At 42.2% G+C, this 23,141-nt stretch overlaps 1 protein-coding gene across 1 annotated transcript in view; it reads right to left on the bottom strand.

Moving 5' to 3' along the window:
- GLDC (glycine decarboxylase) overlaps window positions 1-23,141 on the bottom strand; it is a 52,042-nt gene that overhangs the window by 924 nt on the left and 27,977 nt on the right. The window contains 12 exon segments of the mRNA XM_040580080.1: window positions 1,222-1,302; window positions 1,990-2,162; window positions 3,302-3,397; window positions 4,769-4,880; window positions 6,535-6,676; window positions 7,293-7,405; window positions 7,858-8,007; window positions 8,877-9,002; window positions 18,476-18,551; window positions 19,484-19,626; window positions 22,601-22,642; window positions 22,729-22,813. Of these exon segments, the coding sequence (XP_040436014.1) occupies window positions 1,222-1,302; window positions 1,990-2,162; window positions 3,302-3,397; window positions 4,769-4,880; window positions 6,535-6,676; window positions 7,293-7,405; window positions 7,858-8,007; window positions 8,877-9,002; window positions 18,476-18,551; window positions 19,484-19,626; window positions 22,601-22,642; window positions 22,729-22,813 (1,339 nt within the window).

Raw genomic sequence — 23,141 nt, 5'->3', positions numbered from 1 at the left:
CTTACAGACAGGAACCAAGGGAAAGTGGAGGAGACTACCAAGTCCTGTGCTGTTCAATACAGTTGTTAGAGAACATATAAAACAAGGTGGCAAACTTCCCAGGTGCCATTAAATTCTTCCTCTTTGAAACAGTACATAGCAATAAAATGGATGCAGTTCAGTTTTAGGTAAACAAAGTTAGTTTCACATATATTTAGCTGTTAAGATTGTGGAAGCAGTTTTATGCAGTGCTCTGAAAAAATCTGATGCACCCAGCTCCAATCTGACCTTTATTTGCAGCAGGCTTACATAGGTGTGGCTTGCCCCATCCTGACAATGCATCTTGTCAAACCCTTATCCGAGTTCTTTGGAGGAGAGCTTTGAATGTCAGGATGTGGGACTCTGTTTTGGGAGCCGCTGGTGCAGTGTGTCAGAACAGGATGGGCTGCTTCCAATAGGTATATCCAACACTGAAGTGCTGAGATTTAGAAATCCAAGTTTGCACTTCATGTGTATACACTTTTAAGATTTTTTTCCTTGTCTTGAAAAACAAAACTAATGGAACTACTCTAGAGCTCACACACATAAAAATTGAGCAACAGTAGAAATGGCTCTGTGTTGGAAGAAGGGTTCGCCGGAGTCAGGAAGACGCTCAATATGAGTTATGCATCTTGCTCAACTTTATTAGTTTCTAACACTACTTACATAGAACCGATACATGCATATTTGTAAAGCAGAAATACAATAATTGGTGAGTAGTCTCTAAACACGTGCGGTTCTCACACCCCTAATTATCATGACTAAAATAAGCATTCTATCCATGTAGCTAATTGAGTCGCTGTGCTGCAGCCTTGTAGTTTGTTACTCCCTATATTGCCAGACCGGTCCCCATCTTTCTTGGCCCTGCACCTGCTTTCCCAGCAGCTGTAGCTTGTTACAGCCACGGCCTGTTGGCACAACACAATTACTTGGTCTCAGGACTCAAGAATAGCTCAAGGCCACCTTTCTTGTTAACTTCAGCACAGCAACTTCAGTACAATTCTGATTACAGGCCTATTCTAATACCAGGCCTGGATTGTGCAGATCTTCAGAGATTCTAAGGCCACGCTTCTGCAGCCATTCTTCTACAGCTCTGAAGTTGTTTTTCTTACCAGATTACATCACCTTCAACTGACCAAAAAAGCACAGAGCAGAAAGTACATTTATGTATTACCACACCACTGGGATCCATTATTTACTCACCAGTGGAAATGCTGCCACTTCTCTGGAATAAGGACGATCCCACTTGGAAGAAGTGACACAGTTCAGAGTATGTGGTGACATCTAGAAGCAAAAAGACTTGTTTAGGACATGAAATTACTGAACTCAGTTGAATGTAGTATCCCTGTGAACCCTCTTCACATTACTACATATAAATAATCACTGTCTAGAGCTGCTAGTGAAAATACCATTATCTGGGGGGGAAAAAGGCAGATTTAAAACAGGAAGCAAGTCAGTATCTGGATATTTTTCAGTTTGCCTGAAGATACTGCCCGAGGTTTGAATATCCTTCCAGCTTTTCACTGAATACCCTAGGCATTTGAAGTCAACACAGCATTACAACAGTTGAACAGAACTTGAGCCTATAGCAATTTTGTGCTGCAGTTGCTAAAATAATAAATTCAAACTTTATTTTACTGTTAGTTTTAAGGTCATTCCACTTCCCTTCTTAAACCAGATAAATAAGCATCTCTCCTTCATGACTTTGAGATGGCCTTGAAAATTACAGTTCATGTGCTTGTGTAAATAACTTTCTTTGCTCTGTCAGCAAAGGGGCCAGGCTTCTGACTTGAAAAAGTAAAAATTCAAATTTTTGTTTTTTAAGTTTCTAAAAAAAGTCAAATTTCAAGAAGTTTATGTGTTCGCTGTTGCACATAGTTATTTTTGAGTGTACTGAAAGGCCAGGAAGCAGGCTCACATAGTCTCAAGGGTTAAGTTGGTGCTGGTAACTTGTTCTACACGGCATCTTACCTTTAGTGGGTTAATTTGGGGGTCCATCCTGCCCTCCTCTATGTCAGCAATTTCCTGCCGAATACTGATCATTGCATCACAAAATCTGTCCAGCTCTGCCTTATCTTCAGACTCTGTTGGTTCAATCATAAGCGTCCCTGCCACTGGCCAGGACATGGTTGGAGCATGAAAACCTGTTAAAGAAAAAATCAATCACTGACAATAGGTTATGAGTTAATACATGCATTAGCTAGCAACTGATTCACAAATTCAGCCTTTTCTATAATCTTTACAGGACTGGGCTCATTGGTACTGTTGGCATTATACTGCAGAGGTAAGACAGACTTTCCAAGTATCTTAGTTTTTAACACTGAAGGGTAATGCCTTTGTATTATTTGCAATAAAAGTTACACACTTATTTAAGGAAAAGCTCCTAAAACTTGCTCTCTTTGGTTCATTACTTTTCAGCCCAAAGCGTATTGCTTCTTTCCTGCTTTATTTCTGTTCCTGCTGCTGACTTCAGTAGAAGTTTTCTGTCACTTTATTTTCTTGACAGGCTGAATGGCAAAGGAAGATGAGTGTAGATTTCTGCACTGGTAAACAACGTAAAAAGAAAAGGTGGTCTCTCATGACTCCCTTCCTGCACTGCTGCCTGTTACAGCCTCATGACACTTCTTTTGTGGCTGCAGAGGATGGAACCCATGGAACTCGCCTCCACACTTACTGAAAAGTCTGTTCAGTAGTGCATGCTATTTAAGGCCACAGCAGCCAAAGAGCAGGAAGGGTGCTCGGTTTTGTATCACAACTGGGCTTTGGATTGTTTCTCTGATGAGCATTACTGGTTAGGGTTTAAATGGCTTTTACGTATGTTCATTAGAAGCACAGCTGCATAGGATCAAGCAGTTCAATGGGTCATCTTATCCAGCAGCCGAAGAGTAGCCACGATCAGATTCTTCAGAGCATGTGTACAAAACTGCCTAAACTGTAACAGGATGGAAGTGTTTAAAATCCTATTATCCTACTTCAAAAGTATTACTTTCTTTTTCCTTTTTTTGGAATCTTATTGAGCTCTTGGCTCCAAACCACTTGCTGCAATGGTTGACCCATGTAATTGCAAATTGTAAGAGGCAGTTTACAAAACTGGGGAGGTAGCAGCAGATTTGTAAGTAGCTACTGCAGCTCTATGCAAATATCTCTCTAAGCCCTTAATGAAATGATGTGCCAGATTCACCATCCGTAAGCACAGGACAAGAATGTTTCTGGCTCCCTTTAGAAATGATTTAGGAAATTCTCATTTATGTTGCTATTTTTTAAAAAAATACATTTGAATTACCATAGTCCTGAAGTCTCTTAGCAAGATCTACAGCTTCAATGTTTGCTGTTTTTTTGAAAGGTCTTGTATCCAAAATGAATTCATGGGCTACATAACCTGTAAATGAAAAAGTGTACACATGTTTACTTACTAGGAGAATAATGCAATCTACCAGGCAGTCTATTCCGATGGGGTTGCAGAGAATATGTCAAAAAAAACAAATAAAAAATATTAATTTGGGCAAAAACTCAAACCTGAGAAATTATCAGGTGAGAGATCCGACAGCTCAGGATTTGAAGACTGGCCCTCTGAGTCCCATGTCACATTAAGAAGCGGCCTCATCTCCAAGATCAGAACTAGGAAAGGGCAGTCAAAGTAGCTACTATAATTTACAAGTACTTGGGGAAATAATTGGATTTATCAGTGCCCTAACACCATTTGCATCTTAGGCTATCTTGAATGAGCCAGGTACAAGATAATAAGTTTCACGTTATGCCAGAGTAAAGCTGAAATCTGGTCTTACAGAGGCTAAAGACAAACAAATTATCTAAATTTATATCCTTGATCCTGGAGAACCTTGTTCCATTTCATTGCTGAATCCTTCAAAATCTGCAACTTCCATTCACTTCTGTGAGGAAATAATATATTCTCTTAATATGCAACCTGCAGGTTTAGCCAAGGTGTAGTCCATTAAATTTAAGGCATATATTTTGAAGAGCATATATATTGTACTCAAAGGTTCTTTGGTGCTATTCAGTTTACAGAAGCAAAACAGCATTCTCTGATTGTTACTCTACTGTAACAGATAATTCTTTCATCTGTTATTCACTACTTCTGTCCTGCTGAATATGGGACACCCATAGCAGGGAACAAGAATGTAGCTTAAGTATTCTGCATTGCCAAGGGGATTCTTCCCTGTTCCACAAAGGAGAATAAGGACTGGAAATGAGAGAAATTTAGGTTGGTTTTTTGTTTTGTTTTCCGAGAAAGTGTGCAAGGGAAAGTACAGGTCCAAAAATTCCTTCCAATTCTTAAAACTGTTGTGCTATTGGTTACGAGACCTTTGGAGGTGTTTCAACTTTGTTGCTTCTTTTCCTACTGTTCATTGATCTGGTACTAGACTTCAAGAAGAACAATCTGATGCCAAGGTTTACTTCTCCATCTTTTGTCATCATTTCATCTAATTACAAACAGGCATTTTTTCTTCTACTTCCAAGTATCTCAGTTCCATTGCAACACCTCCACAGAAGCAGTGTGGCAGGTTATTGCTCTTCTTGTGAAGAAGAGAAGTTTGAGATGCAGCTGGCGATGTAGCATTAAAAAAGAACATATTGCAAGCCAACACCTACACTAGGAAAAATAGTAGCTTTGTAGAAGTTGTCTTTATTTGTCCAATTGTCAACAAATGGTTGATATTTTTGTTGATATTGATATATCCAAATATGTTGACATTGATATATCCAAAACAACAAATTTTCCAATACTTGCCTCTTGCTCCTCTGAAAAGGATTTTGTAGTGCTTCTCTAACCTCTTTGCCATGTAGTTTGCATTTAGTATAGCAATCTCAGAAGCATGTTTCAGACCCTTGGCTCCCATTGTCTGAAAGAGGAATAACATAAGAAACAGATCTAAAAACACTCTCAAGCAAGCTAAATGTGTTCTTGTACTGGCAAGCATGATAGACAACAGCATCTTAATGCATCTGGGTAGTTTTAAGGCACTCACACTGCTATTATACTTTTCCACACTACGCTCACAGAAGAGCAGGGGTTATTACTTGACAGTAGCTTTGGTATACATAGCTTATGAGACTGCTTACTGTGTAAGAGTTTTTGCTTAAAGTCAACAAGTGAACAACCCAAACTTTTCCTCAGAATAGGAAAAAGCGAGCAGAACTCAAGAATGTCATAAGCACACTTACAAGAACTACACATGCTCCCTGTCACCATCCCAGACAAAAAGCGTCCAGAAAGCTGCCCAAAAAACTGTGTGTGCTATCTGTACAGATTATCTCAGCAACTCAGACTCTTGCTTGCTGGTGTCATTATCACAGACGAAACTGTGCATTAACAAAGAACAGAGCCAAATGAACGCAGATGTGCTTATTTCTCTATTAAAGCACTGTAAAAGGACAGTGCTGGAATTGAACTGTCACTGAATTTCCTAACACTGCATTTAGAAGCTAAGCTGGCAAAGGAGAAAGCCAAAACAGCATTCAAGGTAGCCCCTTTAGAAGGGACAGTGTAAACAGATGGCACTTTGCATTGTGAAGAAACAGCCCCCCTTAAAAATTTACTACAGTTTAAATGTTCTGTAATAGGAACCAGCTTACAGTCACAAGTGATTTTCACCCACAGCTGAAAAGCCACCACGGAAGTTGTACCAACTCACATTTGCTTATTTCAAAATCCACAAGTGCTGGTTTCCCTCAGAGTGGAAGTTTCCAGGGTTAGAGTATCAAACTGGCTACAGGGTACTCTGAATGACACTGCCCTTGTGTTCACCATTCCAATTCTTCTCTCTCACTGAAAGCTTTAAATGTTGCTTGGAGTCCCAGACCACCCTTTTCTCAAACAGAATTTGAATCTACACTCATTTCTGTTGACTGACTACTTCCAGATATGTAAGCAAGTATTTGCAAGGCTTATCACTAAATCGCAAGGAATTAAAAAATTACATAGAACATGATCAAGCAGTCGCATATCCAAAGCCAAAACTAAGTTCACTTTTCAAATTCAATAAAATTGCCTGAAATTGAAGTTCCAATTAGACAGACTTTGGCAAGTTAAATGTTAACGTACAAGTCAACTATAACAAAGCTGCAGCATAAAACCAAAAATATTCTTGGAAGAACAGTAATTACTAAGCAGCTTTTAAACACGAATACTTCAATGTCAGATACAGTGGAGGGGCAAGCCTGATTGCAGCTTTCTGCCTTGTGTCCACTTGTCACAAGAGAAAGAAGACAAGAGAAAGAAGAATTAAGCAGGCTCCATAGATGCAGCCATTGTCCTGCCATCCTTTCCTACTGCAATTGATGGGAACAGGCTGCTCCACTGTCCTACTGAAACAAACAAGGAGCTTCAAAAGATGAAAATAACCTATGACTGTTGTGTAGTCATATGCATTTCAGTCTGTGCAAACATCTTATGATGTGTTGTTCTTAAACCTGCTCGTGTAGTTCAAGTGGTCCTCAGACTTGCTGAAACAGGAACAGACCCTCAGCTAATACTTCTTATAAAAGTCTACACACCTTGATATACACCCAGGAAATTGGCAGTATAGCACTGGAACCCCAAGGTGCAGCACTGACAGTACCCAAAGGACATGCATCCTTATCCGGCTGTATTTTGATGACAGGGTGGGTAGGCAAGTAGGGAGCCAAATGTTTCTTCCTAAAACAAAAACATTTATTTTAGAACTTCAGTGTGTGTGCCTGTGTTACCATTTCTGGACAGTTTCAGCAGTAGATTATCTTCACACTCCTTCCAAACATGGTCCTGCAGGAATTCTGGGCTATGTCTTCTTCAACAGAAAGTTTATTAACATAACTATGGACAATGAGGATGGCACTAAGTTTTCAACCTATCACAGATATTCATGCAGCTATGCAAATCAAAATTATTTTTTTAAAAGAGTAAGATTACTTTTAAAGGAATATGATTGCCCTGTAGGATAGATTCATGTAATTCATGTACCATTTCTGTGTTCTGGACTACACGCAGAATCAGTCATCGAAGTCCACAGATCATCTCTGCATTTACTCACAAAACAGACTGCTGACCAAGGTCTACCATGCACACTAAAGGGCCAACGTGAAAGTCAGGGTTTGGGAGCATAGGTGAACCTCAGCATTCATGAGCTCAGCACATGATTATCCTGGAGAAGGACAAAAGTTTACAAATAACAGTACACCTCTCCCATTCATGGTGCTGTACTTCAGTGAACTGCCAACGAAGAATCACTAAGGAACTTTTTTTTTAAAGAAAAGCCTAATAAAGAGATACTCACACTCCAATTGGTCCCATTCCAGGTCCTCCTCCTCCATGGGGAATGCAAAAGGTTTTGTGAAGGTTTAAGTGCGAGACATCAGAGCCGTAATCTCCAGGACGACACAGACCCACCTGTGAAGGGAATACTCTGTTTTAAATGCTCTTTACATGCTATTTTAAGACCTATTACCTCACCAAGATTGAAAAGCATGTTACATGTTTTTCTGTTTTTCTTTAATGTGATGCATCATAAACAAGAATTGATGTAAACAATTTTTTGTTCTAGGAATTCTTATTCATGACTGTGAAGAATGTCTTTGACAAAGATTGGGCAGACTAAGCCAATTTCAATGAACAACTCATATATCTTACAACACCTTTCAGGGCACAATCAGATAAAAGAGTACTATTCTTACCATCTAACTTCTATTACTGTTCCTGGAAACCCCATCTCCTCCCCCAAACACTTCTCCCATCTTGTGAAGAAGCTGTGTTATGGTCTGAAATTAGTACTGCTGTGCTATTTCTATTCTAAGGAAATGTACACTCCCAGGTATAATAAATCTACCTAGGAGATTTTGTACCTGGGCATTCATATTTGCTCCATCTAAGTAAACCTGGCCTCCATGTTTGTGTATCAGGTCACACACATCTCCAATCTCCTCTTCAAACACACCGTTGGTGGAAGGGTATGTGATCATGATGGCTGCCAAGTTCTCTTTGTGCTTGTCCACCTGGTAGCAGGGAGAGAGAAGAGGCCGTTGAGACTCCTAAAGCTTCTTAAGGAAAAATTGAAAAAGACCCATGTAAATATGGTCATCCAGTGTTTTACAGGTGAGAAGCAAGTCCATCAGCAGGTAGTCTTGAGTCATTTACAGTCAGCAAAAGATACTGAGCTCTTTCCTGCAGCAATACCCATGCAAAAAGAATGTTTTCTCAACAATCAGAACTTTAAATCAGGGAAGAAGGCATGGTATTGAAAGATTTATGTATAATAGTAATTTCTGGTACCTTGAGACAAGCCTAGTGAAACATCTGGCCTTCAAGGTAACGGGATCTAATGACCATCCGCTGCTTTCAGCAGTACAGTTCTATGACTATCATAAAAGCCTGCTCAAGTATGTATTTTTGGAAATGTGTCCTCTAATCCCTTGGACTCCTAAGTGTCACCTGCAGACAATCTACTCCAAAAAAGTGAAAAAAGTTGCCTAGCAACTCCATCCCCAGCAGAGGTGGTCTCTGACCTTTGCTAAGTGAAGGCTAAAGTGCAGTTTGAAATGCTTCACACTCATGAACATGTGTCATTCATTTCAAATACTAGATATAGACCAAAAAGGTCTACTATGAAAGAGCCTACTGTGTAGAAAGACTCTCTGAGCCACTCCTGCACCAAAGATCCACAAATTAAAGGAAATCTTGCAAGTGTCACAAGGCTAGTGTCTGAGTGAGCAAAAAAGGGAAAGAATTACTTATTCTTTTCAAGTATATATTCACTATTAGTGCCCTACTTTCTCTCAAAGAAAAATCTGATTCAGCTGCCAGCACTATTACCTGTAAAGGAGAAGGAGTGTTCCTGCTATGAAAAAGTTAATTAAATACTCACCATTGCTTTTAAATGGGCGATATCAATGCTCCCATTTTTATCCACTTCAATTGGCTGAATCTTCATCCCCGCCATTTGTGCACTTGCTGGATTTGTACCATGAGCAGATTTAGGAATCAGGCAAACCTTAGAAGAGAAAAAGAAGCAGGGGTCAAAGTATAACTAGTTAAAAACACTTAAGGCATTATGTTCTATAGGCAGCTACAACGCATTATCGAAGTTTCCAAAAAAGGATCCTGAAGGAATGCTTACTGGCAAATTGCCACTTGCACTGAAGGTTGCAATTCAATTTTCTTTGAAGAAAATCCATTCAAGTATAAGCATCTAAATACTCATTAAGAAAGTAGCTTCATTTGCTGCATAAATCATATTTAGGGTTGCAGTTTCCAGAACATTATCTCAGATACTCAAATTTCAAACCCTTTTCTCTCACCCCCTCTTTTTTTAAAGACTTAATTTTTTTTATAGTAATCAGCCTCCATATGTACAATGACCAGAAATAAAAAACTATCTAATTCCAACTTTCCACTACCTCTTCAGCTGATCTCCAAAGCATTTCATTCTGTGTTCTATTACAAAAAAAAAAGAATTTAGTCTGAAGTATTTTGGCTATAGCTAAGAAGTTTCAGGCAGCTACTCACATGCTCTATATAGTTCATTTAAAAAGAAAGAGGTACTTCTTACTTAAATAAATGTAGGTTCTAGTTAGTGATACTTAGGAAAATGAAGCTCAAGATATTTCCAGACATTTGCTAGGCTCTCTACTCCTTCTAAAGACAACAGAAATTCCTTCTAAAAAAAAAAAAATCCTCTGCATCTGTTCAATGAGGATATTGAAACATTTGCCTATTATGATTCTCTTGGAAGGATTAATTTAAGGAAGTTACTCAAACTTAGGTGCATTAAGTAAGTGACAATAAGGCACTCTTTTTTCACAGTCAACTAAACTGCACGATGGTCCCTACCTCATGTTCCATAGAGATTCTGAGATGAATGTTAATTACTTTAAAAGCTACTCCAAGGAACTGACCCATCTGTCTCAGCACCTGGATATTTGTTCTTCTTGCAGTGTGTTATTGTACAGCTGTGCTGAAAGGAAACACAGGGAACCCAGCCCCAGTGCTGGGAAGCACTGTAGCACATTTACAGTCATTTCAGCTGCATAGCAGAAATGTAAAGTGAGTCTATATTGCCACCCAGTCCTGCTGGGTTGCATCTGCAGGTGCTGGTACAGAAGGCAGCAAAGCAGGCAGGTGTCAGTCAGTTAACATCAGTACTTTTTTCCCAGGAGAGGGCACCAAACCCAAGTGAGGCCAACTGTCGGAAGCCTGATCTGCTGGTTTTCTTTCTCCAGCTCAGGAGAAAACGCCACTTCAGTTGGAAGGTCAACATTTTGTGGGCTTTCTTATTTTCTACCCGCGCCCACCCCCCCACCCCCACCCCCCGATTTTGATTTTACTATGACATTTGAAATATGTCAAGTGTGAGTAACTTCACGCAGCCTGCAGGCTGTGCAATTAACCTCTGGATGTTTCTGAGCATAGAACGACCACAGGCACTCACAGAAGCCCAAGGATCTTGCACAGAGAGAAACAGCAAAGCATACATGGACAGTCAGATGACAACTTTCCAAGGAATAAAATTTCAACCTAAATTCACTTCCCACTGAATAACACTACTCACAAAGCAAAGCTTGTAATTGTAAAGAGTGGCTAAAAACCCAAGGAGTTTGAGGTTTGTATGTATGTATGTATGCAACAAATAAAGACAGAACAGGACAACACTCACTATTCAATTTTAGGTATTTTCCTCACACAGAGGTTACAGTTACCAGGAGATCAGGACAACGACCCTTCCATTTTGAGAAGGCAAATGCGTTCCAAAGCCAAGTATAACATCAGGTTCAGAAAATACGGATATTACTGCACTAATGACTTTTTTCCCTAATGTCTAAGGCCAACACATTGTGAGTGTGTGAAAGAAGATCTAACCTCAGATTTCCACGAAGTTTTTGATGCATTCAAAAAATGTTCCTAAACTAATTTCTAGTAGGGTAAGTGAGAGGGTCACATGGATAAATATTTCACGAAAACACAGGAAATAAATTAAAAAATAGTCAGTTTTCACTGTGGAGAATGGTCATCCTAACAAAAAATTATAAATACCTGTGCTAGTTCCCAAGCATTTCAACTTACTCATAATTGATTTATAATTGAAACATACAGTGAAATGCCAAATATCCTGTTAATACAAAATTGCCCAGGTCACTAAAAGAACTGATTGTGTAGTTCAGAAAAGAACCCACAGTACTGAGTAACAGCATTCCAAACAGAATATGCTGGAGCCAGGCAGATCTAGATTATTACACAAGAAAACAAATCTTAACAATACACAACTGGGTTCATAGTTTTGAACCTATCGCAACTCAAAAGATCTTGCAGTGATTTGGGGGGAAAAAAGGAACTGCATTAAAAACTAGAAAGGAAACAGAAAACAAAAAAGAAACACAGAAGTTCTGAGGATAACCAAAGTTATGAGATCGCTTTTTTCAGATGGATGGACAAGTAACTGGAATACAATTAGGAAGACAGAAATGAGGATGGATAAAGATGTAATAAAAATCTCAGAGTTAACAGATAATATGCCAACTGTGAACAGTTGTGAACAGGGAAGAACTGTTCATCTTTCAAGAATGAGAGGGTACGAGATGAAACTGTAAGATGTCAAGTTCAAAACAATAACAGGAAGCATTGCTTATGAAGAAATAAGATTATGACAACGGGTGATGAAGACACAGAACGTTTTCTCCAAGATACTGTAAATATCAGAAGCTTCCTCATAAGAGGTCAAGTGATCAGATTTATTGTAGAAAAATGCATAAGCAGTGCCTTTGGATTCCTTTGGATCGGGAAGTCCCCAAAGCACAGGTACGTAGAAGCTGGGGCCGTGCGCTGTGAAAGTATTGTTGTATGGTTGTTTTGTCCTTGTACTTCTCGTAAGAGGAGTCTGAGTCTGCTACTGACCACTGTAAGACTGGATGCTGGGACTGACAGACTTTTGGTCTGGGCTAATATTGTGGTTTCAGCTAGGACAGAGTTAATTTTCTTCTTAGTAGCTGTTACAGTGCTGTGTTCTAGATTTAGTATGAGAATAACACTGATAACACACTGGTGGGTTTAATGGTTGCTTAGTGTTGCTTATATTAAATCAAGGACTTTTCAGTTTCTCAGGCCCTGCCAGCAAGAGGGATGGAGAGGCACAAGAAATTGGGAAGGGACACAGCCAGGGCAGGTGACCCAAACCAGCCAAAGGGATATTCCATACCACAGAACATCACGCTTGGTATACAAACTTGGGGGATTTGGCTGGGGCTGCCGACCGCTGCTCAGGGACTGGCTGGGTATCGGTCAGTGGGTGGTGACCAGCTGTATTGTGCATCACTACTTAGTTTGTTGTTTGGGGTTTTTTTTCATTGTGTATTTTATTCCTCTCTCTTTCTCCTTTTCATTATAATTATTGTTGTTGTTGTTATTATTATTATTGTATTTTATTTCAATTATGACATTGTTCTTAACTCAACTCATGAGTTTTACGTTTTTGCCCAATTCTCCTCCCCATCCCACTGAGGGGGGGAGTGAATGAGTGGCTGGCTGTGTGGTTCTTAGTTGCCAGTTGGCATTAAACCACGACAGCTAATCTGTCTGGTTTTATATCACCAACATGCAATCATCTCTCCAAAATGAAACTTGCTACCACTAACTTCTTACATTTACCTATTTCAACCTATTTCACTGCCAATTAAACTTACACCTAAAATGATTAACATAGCCTTTCCTCCAGGCATCACAGATTGTTCAGAAAGCACCTAAAGGAGCACTATTACTTTCAGATTTTTCAGCTATAACTGCCTACCCTTAAACGTAAATAAAGAATTGTCTTTTAAAGAAAATCGGAATTAAAAATTCCATCAAACTTGAGTAAGGTTTGATTCCTCTTTGGAGTTAACTACAGTTGTATCACGTCTCAGGTTTACAAGAACTCTCTTTTGTCAGGTTACAAGGGTATAGCTGAGAAGTGACTCCATAATGTTAAAGTTTCAGGTAGTTAGTATAGAACAGAATACAAACCAAGCCTTTAGGCTCTAGCATTACCAATTTATGATGATCTTCAGTGAATCAAAACTGATTTGCATTATTCATCTACCTTTTTTTGTGGCCCTTGTGAAGCAAGGTTACCTCCATATGTCCTACAGGGATTTATTTCAAATAGTCTGCATGGAAAAAAACTGGATGAACCTAGACTTCTATGAGTAGAGCTACCAAGGCATACCAGAGGCTTGTCTGCTTCTTACGTCACGAGTGGTCATACTGGGAACCAACAAATGTTATAAGCAGTGTAAGTTTTAGATCATCAGTTCCAGTTCCCTTTGTATTTGAAAACACTGGAGAGGGAGTGTCATACCACCTTGAAAAAGCAAAAAACTGTCATTGTCCATTTTCTTTCAAGGCACAGACATCTGGGCCTACACCCATCTCACTCAAAATCTGAATCGTTGTTTCATGTTCATGACTAGCCTGTGTGACAGCTTCAATGTAACGGTTTGTCCCTTGATCGCAAGTCCACCTGTAGGTTTTAGGTCTCTCCCTGAACGTCCTGATGTTTCATGGGCCCACTGAGCTATGAATAATTACACATTCTTAAGTTCCCAGTCCAAATCCACCTGAGCTGCTTCAATTCTAGCAGCCTGGTTTACCTGCTTGTTGTCTTGGTGTTCTTCAGTGGTGCTGCCCTTGGGCTTGTGAGCATCTGTATGACATGCACCTTTACGCTAGTGTTTTCTAGCTGGGCAGCAATGCCTTGCCAGAAGGCAGCAGCCTAGAAGGCTTTACCTCTGCACTGCCCGTTGGTCTGTTTCCAGTGATGCAGCCACCCTCACAGGTCATTTGCCACAATCTATGGCATACAGTACTGGCTGCTTTTCTCATTCAGCTATCTATAGGGCCAGTTTCTGCAAACTGGCTCAACTTGCCGCCTCCTTTGATGGCTTTGACAACTTGTGTAGGACTTTAAACAGCAGCCTTCCACTTCTGATGGTTTCCTACAACACAGGACCCACTGGTAAACACGCCATAGTGCTTTTCACCTTCTGATAACTCATTATACGGTGGCACTTCTTGTGCATGAGTCACCTCCTTGAGTGATGCTTTGAAATTTATGCCTTCTGATGAGTCTATGAACCCTTCCAGGATTTCGGGGCAGCTGGAGTTCCCCATCCAAGACTGCTGCATGATCAACACTACCCACTTACTCTATGGGTATCCTTTGAACATTCAGAACAGCACAGACAATAGCAGTGCCAAGAGAAGCTATGCTTCTGTACCAGCAACTTCTGAGGCAGCTCATTCTCCCTGTACACTGCTAGCATACCTTTTTCAGAGTATGGTGGGCCTTGGATCCTCTGCAGTCCCAGCTCCAAAACCTTAAAGGCTAATCTTGTATTTCTCCAGGTGTTTTCTGTCAGAGGCTCCAGTTGAGGCTGTGCTCCCTGGCTGCAGTGTACATTTCTCACAGCTGATCCTATCTGGATGGGCCAAAGGGCTACCACAAGAACTGTCTCCTCTTTTGATCTGTTCAAAGACCTGTTCCTGTTCAGGGGCCCACTCAAAATAGTTCTCCTTTATGTTCATTCAATAAAAAGGGCTCACATGCTCATGTAGCCTACCATACACATGCTTTCTCCAGTAATCCACAATGCCTATACAAGCCTCTCTTCTCTATTTTTTAGCTGGTGCAGATATAGTTATTATCTTATTGACTGCAGCCCAGGGGTGCGACAACATCCATCTGGCTGGTTTAGTCCCAAGAACTGGATCTCTTGTGCAGGTCCTTTGACCTTGCTTTGGTTTTATGGGATAACCAGCCTTTCAAATGATCTGGATTATTCTTTTCCTCTTCTCAAATGCTTCCTCTGCTATGCTGCCCTGTACAAAGATGTCATCCATGTACTGCAGCTGTTCAGGGACTTCATCCCGGTCCAGTGCAGTCTGTATCAACCAAAAGACTGATAGGTATGTAGGGCTGTGCTTCCAGCCCTGAAGCAGTTGGTTCCAAGTGTACTGGATACCCTGCCACATGAAAGCAAACTGTAGCCTGCACTCTGCCAAAGGGATAAAGAGAAATGCTTCGGCAACATCCATTGAGGCATACTGCTTGGCCACCTTTGACTCCCATTCATACTGGAGTTCTAGCTTGTCTCTATGGTAGCACTCAATGGTGGCACTACTTTGTTCGGTCCACGATAGTCCACTGTTAACCTACATCCTCTGTCAGACTTCTGCACTGGCCTTATGGGACCATTAAAGGGTTATTAAGTCTTCCTTGGCTCTCCAATAGATGAATCAACTTACAGATGGTAACCAGGGAGTCTCAGTTGGTGCGATACTGCCACTGGTGCACCATCATGGTAGCAACTGCGTTTCTTTGTCACACAGCAACCCTACAATAGAGAGGCCAGGCAAGGCAGACAGTTGTTTAACCCTCTTTGGGTCCACTGTGGCTACACTAAAGGTCTACCAGTACCTTCCTGGGTCCTTGAAATCCCCTCTCCTGAGGCAGTCTATGCCAAGGACACATAGAGACTCCAGACCATCACAATACAATGCTTCTGCCATTTGCCTCCTGTTAGCCTTATCTCAGCCTCCAACATAGACAACAGTTGGCATACCCCTGTCACTCCACAAATCCAGATGGGTCCTGCCCGCTCCTGCCCTGGTGGCATTATGGTACACTATGTACCAGTATCCACCAGAACCTTATACACCTGTGGATCTGATGTGCCAGGCCGTTGAATCCATAGTCCATTAAATTTTGTTATACCCCTCCTCCACCTAGCCAGAGGCAGGGACCCTTTACTCCTGACTCCCATGGTGTCATGACCAGAAAGAAGTCCCTTCACCAGGTTCAGGAGAAGAGGCATTTTCAACCCTTATTCTGTGCCTGGGGGACTGCTGGCTGCTTTCCACTGTCTTGGCAGCAACTGGCGCAGCAGCCTTCTTGGTTGTCCCTTCTTCACTGCAGTCTTCCCCCGCCGTTGAGGTACATGGGCTTCTAGCTTCAAGGTGAGTGCACTGTCCCTGTTCCTTGTACCCTGTCTCAGGCACACAGGAAGAACCAGATGGTGCCATATAGTGTGCACCTGGGGCTCCCTTTCCCTCTGGCAGGGGAAGGCTGACTCCATAGGGCAGCCCTGACAGCCAAGACACTGCCTGTAGGGATGAGAAGTGGAGGGATTGTCTTTGAAACACCCTGGAACTGGCAAAACAGTCTCTCCATAGCTGGTACCTCAAGATGTGGTCAGTCCATCATCACCAGGGAGTTGACATATGATACTGATGCATTTAACACAGACTTCCTCTACACAGTCCATGTGTTCTGGGTGTCATGCAGATTAGTGGGGACCTGTTTGTTGTCCAGGTCAATGGAGACTGCCTCCACCACTGCTAATTCTCTTAGATACTGAACACCTTCCTCAGCAGGGGCTCAACCGCCTCAGTAATTGACAAGATCACCCTTGAGAGCACACCTCACATTCAACAGGAAATACATCCAGAGGCTGCAGATAAGTCAACTCTCTTCTGATTTCTTTGATGATTCCCTGGTCCCTAGTGAAGGATCCCAGCTGCTGGGATTTCCTGTCCTCGATTCCTGACTACCCTTTCCAGCATCCCAGCATCTGAGCAAGCAGGTAGCAATATGCTTGCCTGGCTGGCAGCCATAATTCTTCCACATATATTGGAGCTTGCTCAGGGTTAAGGATGGGGTGGTTTCTGCCTTTTGGATGACTTCTCTCACCTCTTCCTTCTGTTTTCTTGCCAAAGGACTGGCTTCCTGATCAGACTCTTCCTCCTCCTCCTCCTTTACTAACTGATGGTACAGCCCTGTTGACGTCCACTGCCAGTGGTTCCTTTTTACTACTGAGGCTATCACTGTGGTTGAGTTTTGGGTCCCTGTCTCAACCATTGTCTATCTCAGCCTTAGAGATAGAGAGCCACTTTGCCCTGCTGCTGTGACACTGCTAGACAGAGACCCAACAGGCACAGGCCAAGCCCCAGAACAGTGCTAGGAGCTGCTGGGTCTCACTGAGGTAGGCAAGGCACCCTTCCACCAAGTGGTGCACCAATTCAATGGCACTGCATGCCTGTTCAAGTGTAAAATCCCAGGTTACAGGAGGTGATAACAGCCCTAGGCACTTGCCCAAACCCTTCTACACACCCTGTCACCCAGAGATCAATTGCCTTGGGGCACATTTCTCTGTCACTTTAACAAGTTGTCTACTCCTACACCAGGACCAAACTAGGTCCCACCCAAGCAATAACAAGCCAACAATGTTAGATAAGAGGATCAAACATCTTACATAAGGATGAACCAAAAACTCAGGAGCCCACACAACAGATTTGGTCACATCAACCCCAGAGGAGAAGAAGGAGGTGTGATCCCTTGTTCTATGTGCCAGGTAGCTCATGCAACACAGGAGGAGCATCACAGCCAGGACTGTATGCCTGGACTGGCATATGGCCATTGCTTTTATAAAAATACATTGATAAGCAGCACAGCAAATAGCAAGAGTGAAAGTAGCCATTAAAACCCCCTAAACTCTAATACACAGTAAAGCAAGCAAGCTCTGTGACCCACACAGGAGCCTACCAATTAACAGTTTAACATGCTCAGATCAAAACTGTCATTACGGCAAACCCCGCACTGGGTGCTAAAAAGGACTGTGATGGTTCACCTGGCCAATGGCCAAACACCCACAAAGCTGCTAACTCCCTCCTGTCTCCCATGGGACAAGGAGAGAACAGAAGTAAGTTGAGAAGATTCATGGATTCAGAGAATGACCGTTTAATAGGGAAAACAAAAGCTGCATGCGCAAGCAAAGCAAGAAGAGGAATTCATTCACTACTTCCCATGGATAGGTAAATGTCCAGCCCCTTCCTGGAAAGCAGGGCCTCAGCACAGGTAACGGTTGCTTGGGAAGAAAAATGCCATAACCATGACCTTCCACACTCTGTCTTCCTTTCCCTGAGCTTTTATTGCTGAGCATGCCATTACACAGCATATACCATCCCTTTGGATATGGTCAGCTGTCCTGGCTGTGTCTCTCCCCAGCCTCTTGCCCACTGCCTGCCTACTCCCTGGGAGGCATCAAGGGGCAGGCCAGGGCAGAGTGGAAAAGAAAGCAAGCTTTGACACTGTGCAAGCACTGTTCAGCAATAGCCAAAACATCCCTGTGTTATCAGCATTGCTTTAGCCACAAATCCAAAAGCACAGCGCCATATGGGCTGTCATGGAGAAAGTTAACTCCATCCCAGCCAGACCCAGTACAATCACGCACTGAGGGAGTTCCCTTTCCTTATTCCCACTGTCTGTAAAGTAAAGAAAGATGGTACTTTATCCATGAGGGAAACAGGGAATAATGCAAGCTTGTCACAAATGAGGATACACAACCTAGTTTCTCTCTAGGTGAGTCCCAGCTGCTCAATCAATTCTCCTTTCTCCACTTCCCACCCAAAGCTCTTCCCTATATGAGTATTGACACTTACAGTTCTATGACGTTCTCCTTTTGCATTTAAATAAGCTTTGATTGCAGCCAAACCTGTGTACTCTCCTTGGGCTCCACTGCAAGAGGAACACAGACCCGGTTACACAAGCACACAAACCAGAAAGAGCCAACTGTCTACTGAAACTTCAAAACTGTCCAGCCCTAATCCTTCTCAATCACTTTAGGCAAGTGTCAGCAAATTAAAAGAAGTACATCCCATGGATTAAATCACAAATGAGTAAGCATTAATTAACAGCTCCTGCCTCTTTTATAAACAGTAGATGAAAAAAGTTATGCCATTTTATGTGCCTACGCTATAAGGTAGATCTTTTTGGAAACTTGAGTTGATCCCCATTTCTGCACTTAGCAGGGGACTACAGGCTTGACTACGGAGAGGCAAACTAATACTTAAGTGCATAGTAAAGTGTATGCAGTGAAACACAAGACTCTTTCAATGACAACCTAAGTGCAGAATAAGACCTTGCTGCTCATATGGTACCAAAACTACAAACAGATATAAACAGGCTGCAGCAGTTCTCATTCAGCTGTGCTTTATTTATTTCAGAGCATGTAGATCCTAGGCATTCTTCAGTCAAACCTCATACTACTGAGTGCATCAAGTACCAGTTTCAACAACTATATAGTTGCCAGCTCATACAGCTTATTCTTATTTCAGACCTTTAATTCTAGCTCATAGGAGAATATCAGTAACACCACCATTTTAGGCAAGAAACGGTGGAGAAACCAGTGTTTGTAAAGAGGAAAACATGGGAAAAAAGATCAAAAGAATAGAAAGCACCAAATCATTACATTTTTAGAAGAGACAAGAGAAAACAAGATTCTGCAGTTTTGAAAAAAACAAATCTTGTTTTCATAACTTTGCATTCAAGGCTTCTCTTTGTCAAATTCAGAAATTTCTTTCATTTTTGGCTTGCACATTTTCTTTAGAGGTAAGTTTTTGGAATCATGTTAAGGCGATTGTTCAGAATGTTCAGAAAAATTTTCCTACCTGTTTGGTTGGAAAGATATCTTGTCATAGCCAGTAATCTCACACAGGTCTTTCTCTAAATCACTGAAAAGCTGTTGATATCCCTGAGCTTGATCCAGGGGCACAAAAGGGTGGATGTTGGCAAATTCTTTCCATGAAATAGGCTATTAAAAAAAAAAAAAAAAGGGTAAAGTGCTGTAACACAAAATTCTGCAGACAACTCTGTTTTGTTGTTAAGTGCTCAAATAAAAATGGAACATTTCTTGTACAGCAAGACAAGTTCCCAACCTTGTTGTAAGATGCAGCCTGGCGGCACAGAGAGGTTTTGCTGGAATCCAGGAAAAAACAGGAGAGTTTATGACCTTTGGAAGAAGAGGCAGACAACTCAGGAGGACTACAAGGATGTCAAGAGGTTACGCATGGAGAAAATAAGAAAGGCCAAAGCCTCACTAGAACTTAATCTGGCTACTGCCAGAAAAAGACAATTAAAAATGCTTCTATAAATACATTAGCAAAAAAAGGAGGGCTAAGGGGAATCTCCCTCCTTCATTGATGTGGGAGGGAATATTGCCACAAAAACTGAAGAAAAGGTTGAGGTACTTAATGCTTTCTTTGCCTCAGTTTTTAATAGTAAGACCAGTTGTTCACTGGGTATCCAGGCTCCTGAGCTGGAAGACAGGGATGGGGAGCAGAATGAAGCTCCTATAGTCCAAGAGGAAATGGTCAGCAACCTGCTACACCACTTAAACATGCACAAGTCTATGGGGCCAGACATGGTCCAGCTGAGGGTACTGAGGGAGCTGGCAGAAGTGCTCACCAAACCACTTTCCATCACTTATCAGCAGTCCTGGCTAACTGGAGAGGTCCCACTTGACTGGGGGTTAGCCAATGTCATGCCCATCTAAAAGAAGGGCCAGAAGGAGGCTCTGGGTAACTACAGGCCTGTCAGTCTTGAGTTCTGTACCGGGGAAGGTTATGGAGCCTATCACCTTGAGTGCCATTACACAGCATGTGTGGGACAACCAGGGGACCAGGCCCAGCCAGCATGGGTTTAGGAAAGGCAGGTCCTGCTTGATGAACCTGATCTCCTTCTACAAGAAGACGACCTGCCTAGTGGATGAGGGAAAGGCTGTGGATGTTGTCTACCTAGACTTTAGTAAAGCCCTTGACGCCATTTCCCACAGGATTCCCCTGGAGAAGCTGGCTGCTCATGGCTTGGACGGGTGCGCTCTGCGCTGGGTTAAAAACTGGCTGGATGGCCAAGCCCAAATAAAAATAAAAGATGGAGTTACATCCAGCTGGTGGCTGGTCACAAGTGGTGTTCCCCAGGGCTCAGTGCTGGGGCCAGTCCTGTTTAATATCTTCATTGATGATCTGGATGAGGGGATCGAGTGCACCCTCAGTAAGTTTGCAGATGACACCAAGTTGGGTTGAAGTGTTGATCTGCTTGATGGTAGGAAGGCTCTGCAGAGGGATCTGGACATGCCGGACCGGTGGGCCAAGGCCAGCTGGATGAGGTTCAAGAAGGCTCCGTGGCGGGTCCTGCAGCTGGGTCACACCAGCCCCACACAGCGCTACAGGCTGGGGCAGAGCGGCTGGAAAGGGCCTGGTGGGAAAGGGCCTGGGGGTGCTGGTCGGCAGCCGGCTGGGCATGAGCCAGCAGGGTGCCCAGGTGGCCAAGGAGGCCAGCAGCACCCTGGCTGGTGTCAGAAGCAGTGTGGCCAGCAGGGCAAGGGAAGGGACTGTCCCCCTGCACTGGGCACTGGTGAGGCTGCACCTCGAACCCTGTGTTCAGGTTTGGGCCCCTCACTGCAGGAGGGACGTAGAGGGGCTGCAGCGTGTCCAGGGAAGGGCAAGGGGCTGGGGAAGGGTCCGGAGCACAAGGCTTAATAAGGAGTGGCTGAGAGAACTGGGGCTGTTTAGCCTGGAGAAAAGAAGGCTGAGGGGAGTCCTTGTTTCTCTCTACAACTACCTGAAAGGAGGTTGTGGCGAGGTGGGTGTTGGTGGGTGTTGGTCTCTTCTCCCAAATAAAAAACAACAGTACAACAGGAAATGGCTTCAAGTTGCATAGGGGATGTTTAGGTTGGATATTAGGAAAAAATTCTTCACTGAAAAGTTCTCACGCATTGGAACAGGCTGCCTGAGGAAGTGGTTGAGTCACCATCCCTGGAGGTATTTAAAAGATGTGTAGATGTGGCATTTGGGGACATGGTTTAGTGGTGGACTTGGCAGTGCTAGGTTAGCAGTTGGACTCTGTGATCTTAAAAGGTCTTTTTCAACTCTAAACAACTTTATGATTCTATGATTTCCAGGACATTTTTTTAACATTCAGAAGATGCCTAAAAATCCTTAGCTTCTCCTTCCAGGTGACCTATCTTCATGTAAAGCTGTGGGATCACAGGGCAAACAGAGAGGAGTCATGTGGAATAGTACATAAGACTGTTTCACACAGCTTTGTTGCTATCCATTTTAATTAGAAGGGAATAAACAAGACAGAAAAGAGTCAAAGGAGAAGACACAGAGAAGGCAGTGAGAGAAAGGGGACAAAGGAAACCTAGTGAAAGATCAAAGTGAGAAGCCAACAGAGAGAAAGCAGAGGAAGCTCATTTGGAGTTGAAAAATCATTTGGTACCCAAGCAGCCTGTCTAAGGCTCTGCTCCATTTACTACCAGCTACAAAAATGAAGATATATGGGGACTCCAGCTCATTACCTGTCAAAAAGGCTATCCTAAGAAATAGAAAACTGACAAAGAAGCATGAATTCCCAGTCCCACCTAACTCTTTCTGTATTTCTGAGGATTTGACTGTAAGATGTATAAAGCAGACAGAAGTTAGGTACTAAAGCACCACATCAGAGAACAGGACTGCGATACCTAATTCCAAATTTATTTTTCTTCCTTTTTTTCCCCTCAGAATGGAGTCTTCAAAGTCACTCACTCTCTGGCTGTTGTTGCACTCCTACTGTGTTTTTCAGAACTTTTTCCTAGCAGAAAAACAAGCTGATGGCTTTAGCTACTTCTGAAACTGCCTTCTCAGCTGAAGTACTAGATCAAAATTGTTCTTTACTGCTATATAGTGATGCTGGCTATATAGCTTACTCATGTGGATCTCTAGTAAGACAGTATTACTGCAACTTACTGTAAGTTCAGCTGAACTATTGAGCTTCATTGTGCAGGACCCCTAAAACAGAAGGACATTTGTCAGTATGTATCAAAATATACAAATACGTATGCAAGAACCTAATTTTTTCTCTTTTTGGTACCTACCAAAGGAATCATGCTGTGAACAAGGGAAATATCTTTGTTTTCTAATCTTTTCATGTACCGCACGATATTTGTCTCAGAGTGATAGCTGGAGAACATAAAATGTAGTGTTAAGGCAAGCACATTAGCTATACCAGCTGTATATCTGTCCTCTAACATAGGAAAAGCCATTGAAAAAGAATTGAACTGAAGATAATTTTTAATATATACTAGACACTTCTTTCCAAGTTGGTGCTTTATGCTTGCTAATAGCAACGTGAATGAAAAATGCCTATTACCATTCGCTCAGAAATGTTCTCAGTAAATATGGAACATAAGGGTTCTAGCAAGTCTGCTGATACTACGCCCTCAAATAACAGCTTGCACAATGTAGCAGATTAATAGAGAAACACATCCCACATGTGACCATGAGTATT

This window comes from Falco naumanni, chromosome Z (assembly GCF_017639655.2).
Source record: "Falco naumanni isolate bFalNau1 chromosome Z, bFalNau1.pat, whole genome shotgun sequence".
NCBI lineage: Eukaryota > Metazoa > Chordata > Aves > Falconiformes > Falconidae > Falco > Falco naumanni.
The sequence above is the reverse complement of the archived record's forward strand: the minus strand, read 5'-3'. Positions and strand labels throughout refer to the sequence as shown.